This window comes from Prunus avium, chromosome 7 (genome assembly GCF_965620075.1).
Source record: "Prunus avium chromosome 7, drPruAviu1.hap1.1, whole genome shotgun sequence".
Classification (NCBI taxonomy): Eukaryota; Viridiplantae; Streptophyta; class Magnoliopsida; order Rosales; family Rosaceae; genus Prunus; species Prunus avium.
In genome coordinates this window covers 35099534-35119583 of record NC_142290.1, presented here as the reverse complement: position 1 = coordinate 35119583, position 20050 = coordinate 35099534, and the positions used below count along the sequence as shown (strand labels likewise).

At 36.8% G+C, this 20050-nt stretch overlaps 2 protein-coding genes across 2 annotated transcripts; both read left to right on the top strand.

The window, feature by feature from the left end:
* The first annotated feature begins 7368 nt into the window (after window positions 1-7368).
* Window positions 7369-9864, top strand: JAZ1 (jasmonate-zim-domain protein 1). Its single transcript, XM_021949228.2, has 5 exons — window positions 7369-7843; window positions 8386-8569; window positions 8794-9110; window positions 9204-9261; window positions 9504-9864. The coding sequence occupies exons 1-5, from the start codon at window positions 7672-7674 to the stop codon at window positions 9607-9609; spliced, it is 837 nt and encodes a 278-aa protein (XP_021804920.1). The 5' UTR covers window positions 7369-7671; the 3' UTR covers window positions 9610-9864.
* Window positions 9865-15251: 5387 nt separating this feature from the next.
* Window positions 15252-19694, top strand: LOC110749129 (oligouridylate-binding protein 1). Its single transcript, XM_021949148.2, has 12 exons — window positions 15252-15629; window positions 16518-16579; window positions 16810-16912; window positions 17189-17265; window positions 17343-17404; window positions 17488-17575; window positions 17718-17793; window positions 17890-17920; window positions 18047-18166; window positions 18445-18530; window positions 18801-18974; window positions 19151-19694. Exons 1-12 carry the CDS (start codon window positions 15546-15548, stop codon window positions 19427-19429), a joined length of 1242 nt encoding a protein of 413 aa, XP_021804840.1. The 5' UTR covers window positions 15252-15545; the 3' UTR covers window positions 19430-19694.
* Window positions 19695-20050: the final 356 nt, after the last annotated feature.

Sequence of the window (20050 nt, the reverse complement as noted above, 5' to 3'; positions counted from 1 at the left end):
AAAACTATCACAGTTGGGACGGTAATGCATATGGGAAACACAATCAATCTTGTGATGCCACCGGGTATATGTGAATCATTTGAGGAAGGGAGTTGTGATGCCGCCATTTATTTGTTTGGTGCGCCTTCGGAAACACAAACAAATATCACACTTGACTTGATGTCATAGAACTACATTTTCAAGTAAATTAAACTGAAACAACAAATCAAACAATACTTACCTTTTATCGAAAATATTAACAGACAATCGATGCATCCGGTTAAAACGTTGCTACCACACTCAGTGTGGAGACAGTTTCTTTCAAACCATAAACCATAAACTACTCAGGATTCCCTTCATCCTAGTTCCAGCCATTCTTTGTTAAGAAGTAAGAAGATTTGGTGCTTTCATATATTGTACAAGTTAATTTCCTTTTTGTCTGATAATGAAGAACATGAAAATCTGATGTACAAGAGCTTCTGCAACCTCGCTTAATCTTTGTATTAATCAAACGCACATGACTGGACAATATATAATATTACTAATTAATCTACTTTGCTTGTGTTTTATTGTATTTTATATATAAAATATGCAACACTTGGTTTGATTGGTCATCTTGATTCAAAGAACATGCACTCCCTTTCATTGACCAATTCCAAGTTTCTTAGCACAAGATAATGAGAATAATGGTGGAAAAGAAACGGTAAAGTTTGAATGTGGTCATGCAAAAATGTTGGATATATTAATGTAAAACTTGTGCATGAAGTTGCTGGGAAATTCTTTTATTTTTAATTGATAGGGACATGATGGGTTGAGTTGCCTCAATCATGCTATTGGGATTATATTATGTACATAGAATTAACAGAGGGAAAGCAGGTACCAACAAACCTAAAAACTTGGTTTACTTAAGCAAGTTTTAGACTTAATACTGGTTACTAATTTGACACATCACTCATTTCTAAGAAAAAAGCTCAAACAACCATAAATTCTCGACAATGTGCTCGTTACGGACAGTCGTCCACACTCGTGGTTGATTCTCAACCATCCATACTTTTGAGAAAGACTGTATCTTACAACTTTCAATTTTAATACTAAGTAGGTGAGTTTTGTTTTAAGGCGTTGATGAATGTGAGACCCATTATAAGGCTTCATATATGACTTACAATCATCCACACAAGCCTTATTTTCCCTCTCCTAACTAATAAGAAATGTCACCCAACTCTTGCCGACATAAGTTAATGCATGGAGATGCCCATAAGTTAATGCATGGAAAACTTGGTGGCTTTTGATAGTCCTATTATTTCTTTCCATCTTTTATGAGGAGTTTCAATTATTCTCACTCGTATATATACGTATGAGTAATGTATTTTATATTATTCGATTTTATAAATATAAATTACACATTCATGCAAAAATCAAACTTATCAATGATTGAGTTGAGCCAAAGGTTATGAAACATGAGTTTGAAATAGGCGGATTTTTATGAAAAACAGTAATCGCATTCTCTAAAGGCTCGATCGCTATGATCTGTCCAACAGTGACAAGTGAGAAGGTCCAAAGACCACACACGATCTAATTAATTTTTAAGACTCAATTTAAAGCACATCTTAATTTTAAACAATTTTGCATCCAATTGCATGTGAAATGTGAGCTATAGGACTGCACCTCCCCTGATTAAGATATGACCGACCATCAGTCCAAGTCTAAGTTATGGTTCGTATTTTTAGGTCTCCTTTTTCCCCTTGACCTAGTCCTCCTTAGTCTATAATTGGGCACTAGATTGAACCTCTAGGCTCTAGCCCATTTGTATTCCCTCACAAATTAACAATATACTCGTCCTCAACACCAAGGTCTAAAATATCGATAGTTTAAAAATACGGAAATTTTGATGGAAATATCGATATATTAAATTGAATAAAAACCACGATAATTGTAATAAAAACTTGGAATTTTTTATTGAAACTTTTGAGGATGTTTATTTAGTCGATTATCCATTACTTTATTACAAAAAATTGGAAGGAAATGCATTGCATGATGGGCTTAACATATTTAAGTTGATTATATAGCGAGCTGACAAATATTGCGAATGTAGAAAATATATAGTAATTAATAAAAGAAGATTAAACACACCATAATCATTTATTGAATGGATAGTCATTCAAATCATTTCATGAATATTTCACCTCCAAACTACTAAATGTTAAATCCAAAATGTTGTTTTGGACGTAAATACTCTCTCTAATATACACAAAATGAAAAACCAAAAAAACAAAATATTATTGATGGCGTAATAAGTTAAAGAAGGCCCACAGCAGCAGCGGCACTTCATTCATATCAGATAGATAGGTAGACATTGATTGACATATACATTGAAAAATATCAGCTAGTAGTATGGTAATTTTCGCAAATTATAAGCCTCTGTTCGGACGAAGGAATTGAAAATTACATAGAATTCTAAAATGACAATTTAAATTTCCTTCATTTTAATTTTTGGCAATTGAAAATTTTGATGTTTGGATTTATATATGTCGAATTTTGTAAATAGCACTATGAAAATTGTAAAATGAAGCCTATTATTTTGGTGGAAATTAAACTCAAACATTTGATGTCCTAATTTCCACAATTTTTTCCCCGTGTTATTTTATAAATTAAGTTGACAAACAATGAAATTGTCAATTTCTCATATTAAATTCCCAATTTTTAACTAAATTCCGAATTATTTTTCCAAATCCGGAGGATAAGGGCGAAGCACAAGAGTAGACACAAAGATCACGTGGAGGAAATAGAGTTTTGAGTGCCCAAAAAGAGATAGAAGTGTCGGTCGCTGCCCAGCCCAAAAGTAGTTAAATAAAATATCCAAGGGGTGAGAAGCCCAGGGCTCAAACGTCGCCATCACGAGGAAAATGTTCTCCCACCACCGTCCAGTCACACTGGGCCACGTGGGCCAGCACGCGGTGTGTGGTGCATGTGCGCCCCACCCATCGCTCTCCGCGTTTCCCACACGGGTTTGACAACTGTTGCTTCATCTTTGCAGTTGTTTTGTTTGTCCGACGATGGAATTATCCTAAAATCAAATTTATTATATTATATTATATTATATTATCAGTCCCGATTTCTTGGACCACAGGGGTCCAAGAGATTTGTGGTCACTCATCATTGGATGTAAATTCAACGGTTCACTCACTCTTGCACTCCTTTTAAGAAACTTTTTTGAACCATTGGATTAATATCCAACGGTAAGTGACCACAATTTCTTGAACTCATGTGATCCAAGAGATCAGGACTGATTATATTAGATTAAAAATAAAGGAGAATCGAAGCTTTGCTTGGTCTAGCAAACGTTGTATGAAAGAAGTATCGAAATAATTAAGAAAGGTATATAGAATCATCTCTGTCTTTCAACTCAGTCGGAGAACAAATTTTGTAGTCCATCAAATGTTTTTTTTCTTAAATATTCGTATCTGTCTAATTCAATTTCTAATCATGCTGTCACGATAAACCACATAAGCATATCCTTATGTAAGTTGTTGAATTTCTCTCATATATTTCTCAAACGGGGTTTATACTTTATATGCATGCAATAATTTAATATATTCGCAAGACACAAAGTGTAGACACTTTTACCAAAAGCACATTGAAATGCTTCTTTGAAAAGCACAAGCACAAGCACAACCTTAAAAAGCATTCTTGAAAAGAATTTTACATATACTTGTTTTATTTACTCCATAACAAATTCTCATGCCGGTCCACAAACCGATACCTTATTACTTTGATACGATATGTTTTAAACGGTAGACCGAATAGAGGCCAAGAGGAAAGAGGAAAGTGGCAGGAACATATATATGTATGTGACTCATAAATACTTTATAAAATTTATGAATTAACAACTACCTTTGTGTTTAATAAAATTCCTTTTTGTTTCCATTAAAAAGAGTGTCAAGTTGGAATCTTTCTTCCTAAAATAATAATGATAAGACGTTACCAATGCGCTTGCATTATTTAAACATTACACTTCATGCGCATATGACTTTTTTCCACATTTATCTAAGAAATTTATCGTATTTATTTTTAACGCTCTATTGAATTAGTTTGCATGTATTCTTTTGGCAAATTAAAATAATATTAGAGGAATAGCATTGTCCACGTGCCAATTTTTAGTTGGTCGGGGAACGTGGGTTCAACTCGAACGTATACGACATAATAGGTCCTAGTAATTACCTTCTTTTAACTACTTAAGCTACAAATTTTTAAAATATAATTTATGTATTTATAAAAAAAAAAATTAAAAAACCAAAAATTAAAAGGAGCGTGTGGAGCCCGCGTCGGTCCTATTGCGTACCTGCGGGATGGCACATATGATAAAAGGACCAATCACGCACCTGACGCCGTTAACAGTCCTAAAATAAAACAGTGGGAAAGTGGAGGGCCTGAATGTTTTTATACCTTACAAAATTACCAGAATACCCATCCGTGATTTAGATAAAAGTTTTGGCCCCCTTGGCCAAGTGGGGATGGTAGGACCATGGCTGTGTTGACTACGGACTATTTGAGCAGCTGTATCACATGAGAAACTATATATTATTATTATTATTATTTAATTATAATGTAACACGCACGTCGGTCTCACTTATATATTTCTTTTTCTTTTTTAAGATTTTAATTGAATTGTCCGACATATCAGTTGCATAACACATGTCATGCATACATAACAGGAGTTCAAATTGTCTACTTCTCTCATATACTATTTTTGTTCAATAATACAACTAAAATATTTTTCTACAACATCACTTTATAGCTTGCCGTCATTTAATCTCATTCACATCCTCATCTCCCATACACACATAAAGTGTTCCAAATTTTTTTTTTTTGGTCGAAATGCAAATTCATTGAAAACCCACAAAAGGGCAAGGAACACAACAAAAGGGCCAAGTAGGAGCACCCGCAAAGGACTAACGCAACAGCACCCAAACAGGACCATATCTAACTAAAACCCCGGTATAGGCATAGCATGAAGATCATGATCCCGTCCGAAAGAAAATTAAACAGGCATAAAGCCAGCAGTAAAACAAAATCCACACCTAACATGTGGTAGTAACACCAAATTGAAACAATAAAAATTACAGATAATACAGACCCACAACACAGATCTAACCCAAAATCCAGTAACTCTCAGAGCAGTCCAAAGGCACAAGAGTAGTAACCAAGTAACAGGAAGGAGGTGGTGCAGGCACCAGAGTCGGAACGTTGTCGCGGCTCGACACACCTTCCGAGGGGTACGCGAAAGCTCGCGGTTTGGGTTGACCGTAGTCTCCAAGTGATGAAGTCGGTTAGAAAGGGAAGTGGGGGGATCTGGGTTTTGACCAGCAACAACCCAAGAAATCGCATCTTCACCGGAATCGTAGACACCGACGCACCAAGGGGAAACCAGCAACCGAAGAGACGACGGCCACAGGACAGCTCTGAGGAGGATGGAACGGTGGATATATGAGGGATCTAAATAGATAAGAGGCATGAAGCCTACGATACAAGCAGGGTATGCTCGAACGACGTCACCCGCTCTCATCCAAGGAGAGAGCGAAGGGACCAGCAAAATGGGGACACCAGATGCTAAGAGAAGAACTCGGTAGACCAGCAAAACACAACAGGGGGGGTGAGGGGGGAGGGGAAAGACCCGAAACTGCAAATAGCACTAAAATCAACACCGAAACTGCAAACAAAAACACGAAATAAAGCAGCAACCAAAGTCGGCGATCTGCAAAGTAACCAACAGAGGCAGCAAAGTGGTCCCAAAGCAACTCAAAAATTGACAACTCCGGATCTGCAAAAACGAAAACCGAAAAACCAAAAGAGCCAGTCACACAATCCCAGCCCAAAACTGCGAGGAAGGGAAGGAGCAAAAGGAAAGGAGGGACAAGGAGGAAGGGCGGGTGAGAAGCAGAGGGGACGGGTATAAGGGAGGGAGGAGAGGGGAGAAAGATGGGGAGAAGAAGAGAGGAAAGGAAAAGGGAAGAGCTGGGAAAGGAGTAGGGGAGGGGATGAGGGGACGATGGTAGAAAAGAAGGGATCGGGGGAGGAGGGGGAGCCAGCCACCAACCCCCAAAGGGGGCGGCGGCTGCTGTAGGTTCCTAGGGTTTTTCTCTCTTCAAACTAGAGAGAGAGAGAGAGAGTACCAACCGCTTTACTCTTTGTAATGAAGTGTTCCGAATTTGAATCTCACATATTATACATGCTTCATCTCAACATATTAATTACGTACATTTTTTGAATATAACAGTTTAAACACTCACTGCAAAAGACCTGTTAGTATCGTGGTTCGAGTCATAGCATTTGTGATGTGTGTTAAGTACATTATTAGTGCTTAGAGCATCTCCAATGATTGGGATAAATGCAATTTTATTGCATGAAATTGAACTAAAATAGTCAAATCTCTCTTGCAATTGTGTGATTTAGTTAATTGCAATATAAAATGTTATATAATAAACTCTCTATGACAATTGCAATAGACTAATCATGTGACTCACATACCAATTAAAAATAGAAAAAAATACGGCAATTAATGCATTATGCTGCTAATGCATTGCAATAACCATGAGACCTACAACTCAATTGAATTGCATTATACATTTCTTTGCCTATATTTTTGAAGAAGAAAAAAAATCAAATATATACATTTGGTATGAAATTTTGTTTTTCTTCAGATAATATTCAAAATTGATATATATATACTTTTTGAGAATATTTCAATGATACAATTTTAAGAAGATATAATTACTGATCGGAAACTATTGAATTATACCATTGCAAGTACAAATGCAATTAAATTCAAGATATGTCAAAATAGCTCAATCAATTGAACTATTGCATTGAACTATTGAACAACCATTATAATTGCTCTTAAAACGATAATTTGGGTTTGATTTTATCCATTTCAAACACATCTTAATTTGTTTTTCAGTCTCTTTCGATCGGTATCAACCTTTTAAGTTATTCAAAAAACAAATAAGAAAAAGGAAAATAGGCAGATATTATATATTATTATTATAAATAAATAAATAAAGGACAAAAGAATGACGTGCACGCGAAACAACATGGGGCTAAGAAAAATAAACATGAACATTATGGTGGGGAAGAAAATAATATAATAAAATAGGCGGGAGGCGATACTGTAAATAAGTTGAAAAGGCAGGGTAATGTTGAAGTTGGCAGATGGGAACGCAAACTTGGACGTTACCAAGCGATGCAAAGAACACGTGTTTGAAAATCTGAAACCGACTGGTGGTAGGGCCCACCGGGACCAAAAAAAAAAATTTTAAAAATCACGTAGACATTGGAAGGTGAGAGGAACCCGCCTTTTAAAAACACCCATATATTCCTCGTGCTTTAACTCAAACCCCAATAATAATTAACAACTAATATTTTATTAAATTAATAAGCAGAGATAAACCTCTTGCTCTCTCTCTCTCTCAGAGGAAGATGTAGATAAAGCCATAAAGGGTAGAGAGAGAGGAGAGAGGGCCTCAAGTCTTCTCTCAGTACATGAAGAAAAGGGTATAAAGAGAGCTTGTTTCAGCGCCAAGATTGATACTGCCATATTTGTCTGTCTTTATTTTTATATTTTTGCGTTTAGAAAAGGGAGAAAAAAAATTGGATTTTGAGTTGTGGGTTGTGTGATTGTGAATTGGGTCGGCGAGAATGTCGAGTTCATCGGAGACTATGGAGGTTTCAGGGCAAAGAGGGTTGAGGATGGCGGAGAAGCCATCGAGCTTCACTCAGACTTGTAGCATGCTCTGCCAGTACCTCAAAGAGAAGGGCAGCTTTGGAGATCTGAGCCTTGACATGGCATGCAACATGCAACAATCCAACGGTAAGCACTTATTTTAGCTAGTCTTGATTCATGGGAGCTTATGCATCTGTGTTTGTTTGGTTTGTTTGTTTGTTTGTTTGTTTGGTTGCTGAGAAAAGCAGAGGAAGAAAATGAATTTCATTTTTTAATCTTATCTCATGCGTGCATATATATGTTTATTCATTTATTTTTCATATGATGGAAGTTGAATTTTGATTTCGATCTTCATATCGATGTTTTTATTTCCCTTTTTTCTTTCTTTGTTAATTTAATTTTGTAAAGTTCTTTCTTATTTTTGTTGTTGAATTGGTTTTTGTTTTTGGAGATCCACGAAAATCTCGATTGAAATTGATTGATTCCGTTTAAATGGTTCGAGGATAGAAGAACGTGTCCTTTGTTTCCTCCTCAGAATAAGCGTTTTTATCTTCACACTTGTTATGTATCTCGGATTGTGTCGGAGACTTCAATTTTGGTTTCTAGTAGCTGCCCACCAAAGGATTTTAGAATTTTTCTTATTTAGTTCCTAAAATAGTATGTGATTCATTGAGCTGATGCTGCTACAGGGACAGGGACACCTGAGATGTTTCATCAGAAAGCCCCACCCGTGAATTTCTTTCCATTTATGGAAAACTCAAGGAACCTGCCAGCAACTCCTAGAGACTTCAAATCCATGGATTTGTTTCCTCAACAAGCTGGTTTTGGTTCCTCTGTTCCCAGAGAAGACGTTCCCAAGATGGCTGATTCTAGGTATGCCCAGATCTTGTTTCTGTAAATTTAAAGACATTGTTGGGTTCCCATAGCTAATACTTTGTCAGATTTTGGAAAGTGGAAATGGTATTTCTGGAAAATTATAGCAGCAAATGATTTTGTTCAGCTTTTTTCACATGAACAAGTAGGAAGTTATATATGTCTCAGTATGTTATATGTGATGTGTTTCTTTAGCTCATTATGGCTTGTTTATCATGTGTCAGTGTGAAGAAATCTGCCCCAGGAGAGCCTCAAAAGGCACAAATGACCATCTTCTATGGCGGACAAGTAATTGTGATCGACGATTTTCCAGCAGACAAGGCAAAGGAAGTCATGCTCTTAGCAAGCAAGGAAAGTTCCCACGGCCAAGCCACTCAGGCTTCTATTCCGGCCAAGAGTAACAATGTGTTTGCCTCTCATTTGGGCAAGAATCCAATGAATTCCAGCAGTTCAGTTCCTCCAAGTGCTAACATGTTTCCCAAGTTTGGCAATCAAGTCATTCAGGAGGCCCCTAAGCCATCGCCTCAACCCATTGTTTGTGGTAATTTTCTTTTTGTGTGATCCCTGTGTCTCCATATCAAGAAGTGCAAAAAATAACATGCTTCTGATTAATGTTTTCCTTTTCAATTTGCAGATCTACCGATTGCAAGGAAAGCTTCACTTCACCGATTCCTGGAGAAGAGAAAGGATAGGTAGGCATCAGAAACAAATAGAAGAATTGTTTGTCTTCCATCATATCAAAATTACAAATCCATGAATCTCATTAGTGAATTACCAGTTTGTTTTATCATATTGAGATTGTTTCTCTCTACCAGAAGTGTGAAGGATAAATCTTTAGCAGTCAAAATCAATATACCTTTGTTTGCTATAGATTACAGTAATAGATTCCTATGGTCCAACTGATGGATCTTGTTTGCAATTTTTCTATTTACAGGATCAACAACAAAGCACCATACCAAACAAGCAGCCCTGCAGCCGGCCCGGCGAAGCCAGCTGAAGGCAAGTCATGGTTAGGCTTGGCTGCTCAGCCAACCCAATGATATGAGCGCCAATATATATATATGCATCCTTTAGGCTTATATTATAGTTCCAAGTCTGCTATCTTTTCACATTTGGCGGGCTAAGCCAAGAATTTCATGTAGCTCTATTTTTGTTAAATTGTAAGGCTTGGCTCAACTGAGCGGATGCCATAGAATATGTACTAACTGTTGATTGATCTTAGCTGCTGTTGTTGTAATTAAGCTTTGAAGAAAAGGAATTCAATTAATGATAATCTTGAATTTATAATTAAGTCATGTCACCTCTTGTTTTTCTCTCTTGGTGGACTGCAAGTTGCAGCCATCATCTCCAATCCGATAAAAAAGCATGCTTTCCTTTAAGCACGTTCAACAATTATTTATTTTATTATGTGGTCCTCAAAATCCCACCTTTTCTTTTCCTCGGTAGAAATTTATGTGGCCCCTTTTCTTGTTGTGGGTTTGTTGTCCGACCAAATAAAGAACAGCATGTAGCTTGTAAATATGGGAAGTTATTTTTATCTGCATCTTTAACAAATGCAATATCCATAAAAGTTGTTGATGATATAAAAGATGCACTTCGACTTCTTAAAAAAGCATTGACCAACTACCTCCTCAACTAACCACTTATGTCCTATTTGATGGCATTTTCACTAGATTTATGCTCCCCAACCCTCACAAGAACAGAGGAGATCATTTTGATGTGCTGAGAGTAACCTTAAGAATCATTAGTGTTAGAAAAGAACATTAAGATGAAAGACAACATTAAGATGAAAGACGATAATTACAAGAACAGAGGAGATCATTTTGATGTGCTGAGAGTAACCTTAAGAATCATTAGTGTTAGAAAAGAACATTAAGATGAAAGACAACATTAAGATGAAAGACGATAATTTCGCAAACCTCATGACCATTATGATAAAAAGCCTTAGAATAATAATGGGTTTTTGCTCAGCTCATGCACATTGCATACAACTTGCGCACAGCCAGTTTCTGTGACGGCTAAAGCTCCAAAACAAAGAGAGACAGTGAGGCCAAAATATTTTTGGGTATTTCTGATATCTTCTACTGAAAAGCACAGCGGATTCAAACTTGTACACGGAAAAATGGCCTGATTTGCTTTCTTCTTTTTGGGCAGAAGAAAATCTAGCGGTGGCTTCTTTGGCCTCTATCTATTCAACTTTCAAGACAAGTCAATACCAACCAATAGAAACAAAAGGTAGGCAGCATGAATTAATAATGGCAGACACATGCTTTACAAGGCTCATGCACAAGGCACAACTAGTCTATAAATTAGTTTACTAGGAAATATTAGGTCTATATTAGCCACAAGAAATGTTATAACTAGTGTTTTATTTATTAACACTAGACCCTAAAATATGAAGAGATCGACGACAATCTATATTAAAACACGTAATTAAGTGACCTTATATATGTTGAAATATGTATAAATAGATCATCTATATTATAACACGTAAATAAATATCGTTTCGTGTATGGGTTATGGCGAGCACTAAGCATCTTTTTACACCAAGCGAAGTTTGTAAACCAATGGTTTCATATGGTCACGTTGTTCACGTCCATTCCTTTGTTCCATTATTAATTTCTTGCAAAGTGCATGAGTGGATGTGGAATGGAGTGGAGAGATGTATCTTAGGTATTGCCAAATTTAATTAATTGGGCATCACATGCTATGTTGAAAGGTGGTGGGCAGGTGGGGTCGGCTCTCTTTTGACCCTTTCTTTTCTTTTAAAAACAAAAATTATGGTGATTGATTCTCTGAAATGCATATGTTTCACGCGTTTGTTTTGTTTTACCCATTTTGCCACTTGGCATTTCTATATGGGTGCCTTTAGCAACTGGGTTCACTCCTTTGCTCATGCTTTATGGGGCACCCAATTCTCAGCCCAACTTTGGCCCTAAAAAACCCACAATGAAAACCATGTGCCTAGTTCAGGGATATAAAGCATGATTTTATTTTTAGTTTATAAATTGGGGATGGTTCGAACTTGTAATCTCTTTTCATATTAGGATTTAAAATATTATTATTTTAATAAGGAGCCGATCCTACTAATGTAGTGGTAAGGAGTTTTGTCTCCACCCAGCTAATCCTAAGTTCGAGACCTAGCATTGTAAAATGTGTGTGAGTTTGCATCCCCCTCCCCTCCCTTACCAACTTATGGCGTATATATTTGTAATTTGCACTGCATAACTAAACTCTCATTGCTCATATATTGGCTTTGCTTATGGGCTCAAGTGAGATGCTCTAAATTATAATGGTATGAAATGGATTTCAAAGAGTGAGTTGGCTGTGGAACGATTGGTTTTGCTTAGTTTCAAACCCTGATCTGATATATGGTGCTGAAATTTAAAAAAATAGGCCATGGCCATTGGGCCATTGCAAAAGCAACAAAACAAAACTTCACTGATGAGGGCTTTCTTTGTCGTCCATTCTATGAACCCAAAGCATTGGCCCAATAGAACTCAGATCATGGAGTGTTGAATTCTAAAAAGAAAATTTTAAAACTTTCAATATAAAAAAGAAAATTTTAAAACTTTCAATATAACATGGATTCATTCTTTCTTTCTTTCTTTTTTAGTATAAAGCAACTCTTTATAAATAGAGGATTTCTCACACATACACATAATTATGATACCATAATTTATTTCTTTATTTTTAGAGTAAATAAATCATAACATGTTCCGATTTTAAATAAATCATCAGTCCCAAATACGGATTGTCAATTTATAAGTTTGTATTAGGATATGATGCTTGATAAATAAAAGTAAAAATTAACAACAACAACAACAACAACAAAACACTTCCAGTTAGGAGTGTATAAATAAGTTCAAAATCAATGATTTTTTATCAATCTAATTTGAGATTTCACAATTCAATCCAATGTGTTCGGATGTCAAGATCCAATCCTATCTAATGTACATTGGATTGGATTGGATTGGATGATCAGTTTTTTTGAAAATACGATAATTGCAAATAAAATAGTATAGAATTCAATCAAATAGAAAATACCATTAAGTATGTTATAAATAGACATAAATAAATGTTAGAAAACAACACTACAACATGAAGTTTGACATTTAGAGTTTAAGTTACATCCATTCCTTAAAAAAAGGCTAAAATTTGTAGGGGCTTTTTTCTTCCGGCAGCAAGTGGGCTGGGCTGCTGTAAAGAGCAATCTGATGCAAGTGTCCCATTTGTGTCTGAGTTCGAAGATTAAGCCCCAAAGATGTCTCGAAAGGGTGATGACGCCTTAGGAAACTTTTTGGTTATCTTCACCAATGAAAACAACAACAAATTACAGATAAATTTTCTAGCTTGGCATGAGAGGCTTGTGGCATGGGAGCAAAGCAATCATGAGTTTAGCATTAAAGAGAGAGAGAAAGCTATGAGTTCCTATGAGTAACAGGGGTTCTAAGGAAAGAGGAAAGGTATTTTGGAAGGATTTGTTGAAGAAATAGAGAAAGAGGAAGGAAGGTGGGTGTCTTGAGCAATTTCCGGCAGCTCGACGAGAGCTCTGTCAAACTTTGGAACAGTCTAACAGGAGCGAAAATGGGAGGAATGGAGGAATAGGGCACGAAATTGCAGGATTTTGTAGGTGAGAGAGGAAGCTTGCTCTCTAGATGTGGGTTGGTTTTGATGGGTAGACGATGGCTCCTTTTATAGCCGCTGGAAGCCTTCCTTTCCCAAGAAACCCTAATGGTTTATCTCCCATTTTGATAAGTCTCCCCTCTCCTTTCCCTTCACTTCCTTCGACTCACCCCCATTTGTGAAACCCTTTTTTGTCCAAACACACAAAGACAAGGTTTTTGGGAGCTCTAAGGCTTTTCCTGTAGCTACTTTAATGGTGAACACCATTTTTGGTTATCACCTCACCTTCTTTCCTTCTCTCTTCTATGGCCAAACCTGGTAGGAGAAAGAAATTGGTAAGGGCGCTGGTATGAAGGGTGTTTTGCTCAACTATCCTTTGGTTTTTTGGATGGCTTGTGTTGGGATTTGTCTTTGGCCATGTGCTGGAGGTTCCCAGTAGCCCACTCACATGGGTAGCTTTGGTTTTGTCGCTGTTTTTGGTTTCCAATTAAGTGCTGGAGAGATGGCAGATATTTTCCTTGGTTACATGGGCCTCTCTAAGGTGATGGGTTAGCCCATTAAGGGGATGGGCTAATTTCCTAAAGTGATGGGCTATTTTATTAAGGTGAAGGGCTAATTTTTCTAGAGTATTGGGCTTCCTTTTCTCTCTCTTTTATGCTTACCCACATATTTGGGCTCAAGAAATGGGCTTGAGTTTTGGGCTCCCAAGAAACCCAAAACTTCCATTTCTCGGCTCATCAATGGGCCTCACGAAAGCTTGTTACCATCCATACCACAACTCACTCAGCAAGCCCCGGGCATTCGAGTGGCTTGGGCCCACTTAAGCTTGTAGTGCGATTGGGTGTGAAATAATAATTTCCCGCTTGGCATGACATGTTTCTTGGCATGGCATGTCGTTTGGCATGCTTTTAATTATGACGCTTGATAGGATAATTGGCATGGATTTGCAGAGCTAAATGCATCTTTATAATTTTAATCTCAATTTCTAGCATGACAGATTTTTATTTGGCATGGCATGCAGGGTGTGGCTTGTGCATGGCAGACTTACGTGTATTCCAAATCGGGTCTTTTTCCAATAATATATCGTTTTGGGCTAGGAATTTATTCGGGCCCAACCATGGATTTTTTGGGCCTCAACAAAATCAACACAAAAACTTAGAAATCTATCATTTTTATGCTATATTAATATATATTTTTTCGAAAGAATATCAATAAAGTTGTGTTAGTGTGTTGGTGTAAGTGAAACATGAAAGGTGGTTTAGGTTTGAACATTAGAGCATCTCCACTGGTGCCCCCCCAGCCCCGGCAATAAGGGGCCTAGCCCTAATTTGTAGTTCCAGCGGGCTTCTACAGCCCTAGAAACTCATGGGTCCGAGCAAATCAGGCCAGCCCAAAGGCAAGAACAATCTGGGCTGTTGCCCGGGTTTGCTGATGTTAGCAATGACGTCAGTAACAGAATTTTTATTTAAAAAATCTAAAAAAATTACTAGATTTTTCAGATTTTTTTATATACTAAATACTTAGTTATATTCTTCACTTCTCACCAAAACTCTATACAAATTCATCTCTTCATATCTCATGTGAATAGTGGTTGCCCTTGGGTTACCTGGCAATGGGTGGAAACACCACAAGTCTTTTCCAAGGGTTTTCGCGTGAATAGTAATAGCCCTTGGCTTGCCTTTGCCCTTTGCCATGGTAAATGGGTGGATGTGCTCTTAGAAAAGTCAAATATTTGCATCTATTTTTAAAATGTTGGATTGGTTCGGTTTGAATTGGATTTCAAATTTTAAATTCGTTAACCAAACCAATCCAATCGATTTTTCATTTTTTGAATCTAATCCAATCCACTAATATTATCAAAATTAATAAAATTAAATTGAATTGGATTGGATTGGATTAGATTGATTGGTTTTGACGAATTAGTTTGGATCCTGTACACCCTTACTTCCAGTGGTTTCGATACAGCTGATAGTTACTCACCCAACTAATTTCAATATTTTTTTTGAAAAAATTGAAGTTAAGAAATTCGAATATAAAAATCAGCAGATATAATAAAGGCGCACACTCGCCCAACTCATTCTCATTTTCTCAATCAATTACCATCTTTTTGCTTTTTCGTTCTCATCTTTCCCTCCTCTTCGAGAGGGTTTTTATTTTTTTTATTTTTCCTTTTTTTTTGGTTTTTCAATTTCGTTTTTTTTCGTCTTCTTCCTCTCTTTTTCCCTGATTTTTTTAAAAAAATTTCATCTTCGTCTTCGTGTGTCCCTGAAACCCTAACCCTAAAATTCCACAGCTGGTTATATAAAATCTCGGATTCTCCTGTGTCTCTTTGTGTCGTGTGAAGAAGAGGATGCAACAGCAGAGGCTCAAACAACAGCAAGCCATGATGCAGCAGTCGCTGTACCAACACCCTGCCATCTTAGCCGCTCCTCAGGTTCTTATTTTCCCCTTCTCTCTCTGTTTGAATAATTTTGTAGTTTAATTCTCGTCTACATGTCTATTTATTTTGTTGGAAATTTTTTATAGGTCAAAATTGAATTCTGATTTTAGTTCAACTGCAAAAAATTGAAATGTTTGACAAAATGTTGGTTTATTTCCTTTGTTAATATTTATTTGCGGGCTCTTTTTGGTTGATCTGCGTATGATTTTCTTTTACGGTGATCCTAAGGATTGAATTTTTGGCAGAAATTTTGTAAGTTTTTGGGGGTTCTGCTGGAATTATCTGAAGTATTCCGCAGCTCATTTATCTTGTTGAAAGTGTTCGTGTTATGTTGTCTTCTTTTTGGGCACTTTTTTTTTATTATCCATGGAGGAATCACATTGTTGTACGTATAATATGACAAACTCTACTGTTTGGAAACTTGTAGTTTGTCCTGCTTGTTATTGTTTCCTTGTTTTTATTAATCCATTATTCAACGAGGGCATGTAAAGTTTGCATAATGAACTGAAGGAACAATATCAGTTTTGGTTTGATTACCATTCACCCTTAAGCAAAAACTGTAGTTACTATCACATATAGTGGTTCTATGTGCTTCATCCTATTAAAAAAAAATATTAACGGGGTTGGCTTTTTTATGCGTTGGATATGTATTAAAGCTTATGTTAAGTCTCGGGAGAACTTGAAGATGAAGGGGATTGTTATTATATCATAGGTTTCCATCTTGTAGATTTATGCAATTGAAGACTGTGGTCTTCATTTTTTTTGTTTCAACCATTTTGTTTGCATATGCATCTCGTTAAGTTTTTGTGAGGAGTGCAAATTCATTACTCTAGGTTTTTTTCTTCTTTTTTGCTTCTTTTTTTTTACATTTTTATTTTGCAGATAGAGCCTATCTTGAGTGGAAATCTGCCTCCTGGGTTTGATTCAAGTACATGCCGCAGTGTGTGAGTGTTGTATAGATATTTTCCGTTTTTCCTTTTTTGTTTATTTTATTTTCACATCTAGGTTTCTTTGAACTGACTGAAAATAATTGTTTTCTTGCATGTAAGTTTAGTTCATAAATATGTACTGAGTCCTTGTATGTTTCGACACATCTATCATGTAGGCAGACTACATTTCTCAGTCATGCTATTGAATTGTATGATATAATATTTTAATTCATGGGAAAATGCAGGTATGTTGGAAATATTCACCCACAGGTTACTGAACCCCTTCTTCAAGAAGTTTTCTCCAGTACTGGTCCTCTTGAAGGATGCAAGCTCATAAGAAAAGATAAGGTGGAGTTTATTTTTGCCTATTTTGTTTGCCTTTCATTTGATGGGGAGGTTAGGACAGATGATAGAACATCTTAGTGCCACCAAAGATTCCATCAGTTTGTTGTGTTAAGCCCTTTAGCCCTCACTCGCATTTATTTATATTTTATTTTCGGATAAGCTGTAGCTTCATATGATTAAATTCTGATAAAATTTTTGGTAATCTGTAATAGTGATCTATTAGATGTTCCTTGGTGAACTTTCTTCTTACATGTTAGCTCCATTGTCTTCTCTATGCAGTCATCCTATGGATTTGTTGACTACTTTGATCGTAGGTCAGCTGCTTACGCTATTGTGACTCTCAATGGCAGGCATCTGTAAGTATAAATCTTAACAGAATCATGGTTGGCTCTCTTTTTGGGGAATTCTTTGTCTCAATATGCTTCTTATTCAGGTTTGGGCAGCCGATCAAAGTTAATTGGGCATATGCAAGTAGTCAGAGGGAGGATACATCAGGTTTGTATATGCATCAGTTTTCAGGGAGTGATGTGTTACTTTCAAATCTTTAATTTCTTATGCTATGTTATTTTGGCATGCAGGTCACTTTAATATTTTCGTTGGTGATCTTAGCCCTGAGGTTACCGATGCTACACTGTTTGCGTGTTTTTCTGTTTATTCAAGTTGTTCGTAAGCTCCATTTCCTTGCTTTTTATCTCCAACAAATCTTGTTTTCCGTTATTCTCTTGATGTCTTTTGGTTTATTGGGATTTTTTTAAAACAGACTCACCTGTTTTAACTTTAATATAATTTGACCTGATTTCTATCACAGAGATGCTAGGGTTATGTGGGATCAGAAAACTGGGCGTTCAAGGGGTTTTGGGTTTGTTTCTTTCAGAAGTCAGCAGGTACTTGAAGAATTCCTTTTTATCATTTTCTTTTTATTTTCCTTCTTGCTGGTTGGGGTCATTACATGATTGTCATTTGTTTGTTTTTCGGTTCAGGATGCCCAAAGTGCGATAAATGACTTAAATGGTATGACAGTGTCCATTGTTTATTTCCTTATACGCGTTGCTTTGATTTTTGTTAATTTAGGAGCAGTGCTGGATCTCTTGTAGCTGTTGGTTGGTTAACTCTCTAACTGTTAAGTTGATATCTCAGGAAAATGGCTTGGAAGTAGACAAATTCGGTGTAATTGGGCCACAAAAGGTGCTACTTCCAATGATGACAAGCAGAGTTCTGATTCTAAAAGTGTTGTAGAGCTGACAAATGGAACATCGGGTGAGCTACCCCATTATTGATGAAACAAGTTTTTTTATAGTTGTCTATGTAGTTGGTGGAAGTAAAATTGTCTCTGTCAAGTTGTCAACTTTTTTTTCTTCTTCATTGTTTGTATAATTTATTTGGATGGTTGGTGTAGCTCTTGTGATTGTTGTTGAATTGTTGTTAGAAATCTATGGATGATGATGCTTGATATATGATCCTCACTGTCCTCTCTTTTTGCCATATTTGTATTCTCCTCATGTTGAGCTTACAATTTTTGTGCTTTTCCCTTGCAGAAGATGGTCAGGAGAAGCCTAATGAAGATGCTCCAGAGAACAATCCTCAGTATACTACAGTTTATGTGGGCAATCTGGCTCCAGAGGCAAGGATTTGTTTTTTTTAAAACTCATACGTTAAAATGTTTGGTCATTTGTCAATCTTACTGTGTAGCTGGTTCAGTGTTGAAACTGGTGAACAAACCAATTCTATAACATCATAGGTTAATTGGGTGTAGTGATAAGATCTGTGGGCAATCAGCTCTGGTGAGCCTGGAACTCCTAAGTGGGCATAACAAATAATTGTATAAAATTTGTCAAATTTGCACAAGAAACGAAGAAAAATGTTTTGAATCTTATTTACTATTAATCTGCAGGTTACTTCAGTTGACCTTCATCGTCATTTCCATTCCCTTGGTGCTGGAACTATTGAAGATGTCCGTGTGCAACGAGATAAAGGTTTTGGGTTTGTGAGATACAGTACACATTCTGAAGCCGCTGTAGCTATCCAGTTGGGGAATGCTAGGTTTCTCTGTGGAAAACCAATTAAGGTATGCTATTGGTGAAGATTACAATTTAGTATAATTAACAACAATTGACTAAAAGGAGAAGCCTGTTGAAAAACCAATATATACACACAAATATGTTTGTGACATTTATATTTTCTAAAGATGTTGTCAAATGATAATTGGCTTGATCATCCTATATTTTTCTTTTTTGGTTACAGTGTTCATGGGGTAGCAAGCCTACTCCACCAGGAACAAGCTCTACCCCCCTTCCACCGCCGGCTGCAGCTCATATGCCAGGTTTCTCGGCCGCTGATCTTGCTGTCTATGAAAGACAAATGGCACTGAGTAAAATGGGTGGTGCACAAGCCCTCATGCTTCCGCAGGGTCAGCATGCTCTGAAGGCAGCTATGGGAATGGGTGCTGGAGCTAGTCAGGCGATATATGACGGCGGCTTCCAGAATGTAGCAACAACCCAGCAACTCATGTACTACCAGTAATGATCAGTTGGAAGACCCCCATTATACCTCAGCACTGAGGAATAAGTACTTGAGAAAACTTGTAGGATATGTAACCGTTTTTCAGTTTCCTTATTTTTATTTTATAGTTTTTCCTTAGTTAGATTGGCGTATCTCTATCACTTATACCTGATCTATGTATGGATACTCTGTTTTTCTTTTTTAACTTCTGGGGGTTTATGATCGGACTAAGATAAAGCATAATCTTATTTTCAGCTTTATGACCTAACGGCCGATTATATTTGAAGCTTGTTTTTCGGTCCCCTCAGGCATTTTTCTAGCAATGTATTTTTGTCCATGGGTTGTTAACCATTTCCATCACCAGTAAAAATGGTCCCAATGGACGACAATGTCTTGGTAGTTTCAATAGCTGAGGTTGGTAGGACCACAAGATTTTTAGGATATGGGTGCTCTCTGTAGCTGGACAGTTCATTTTTGGGGGTCACTGTCTAATTTAGGTTAAAGTCTTCAATGGGCCCCCCCTCTGTTCGATTGATGAGAAAGCTTTCTATGCTCTTTTTCAATCCATTCCATTATTATTGTACTAAGCACTATTTTGTAGAATCATTCCATTACTGCACTAAGCACTAAGCAGCACATTCG

What these genes read in the sequence shown, in the direction of transcription:
- JAZ1 (XM_021949228.2), top strand. Translation starts at nt 7,672, where the DNA reads ATGTCGAGTTCATCGGAGACTATGGAGGTTTCAGGGCAAAGAGGGTTG. An exon ending in CCCAAGATGGCTGATTCTAG is followed by an intron (nt 8,570 to 8,793) that starts GTATGCCCAGAT and finishes ATCATGTGTCAG; the next exon opens with TGTGAAGAAATCTGCCCCAG. An exon ending in GCCTCAACCCATTGTTTGTG is followed by an intron (nt 9,111 to 9,203) that starts GTAATTTTCTTT and finishes TTCAATTTGCAG; the next exon opens with ATCTACCGATTGCAAGGAAA.
- LOC110749129 (XM_021949148.2), top strand. Translation starts at nt 15,546, where the DNA reads ATGCAACAGCAGAGGCTCAAACAACAGCAAGCCATGATGCAGCAGTCG. An exon ending in CCATCTTAGCCGCTCCTCAG is followed by an intron (nt 15,630 to 16,517) that starts GTTCTTATTTTC and finishes TTTATTTTGCAG; the next exon opens with ATAGAGCCTATCTTGAGTGG. An exon ending in TTTCTTTCAGAAGTCAGCAG is followed by an intron (nt 17,794 to 17,889) that starts GTACTTGAAGAA and finishes TTTTCGGTTCAG; the next exon opens with GATGCCCAAAGTGCGATAAA.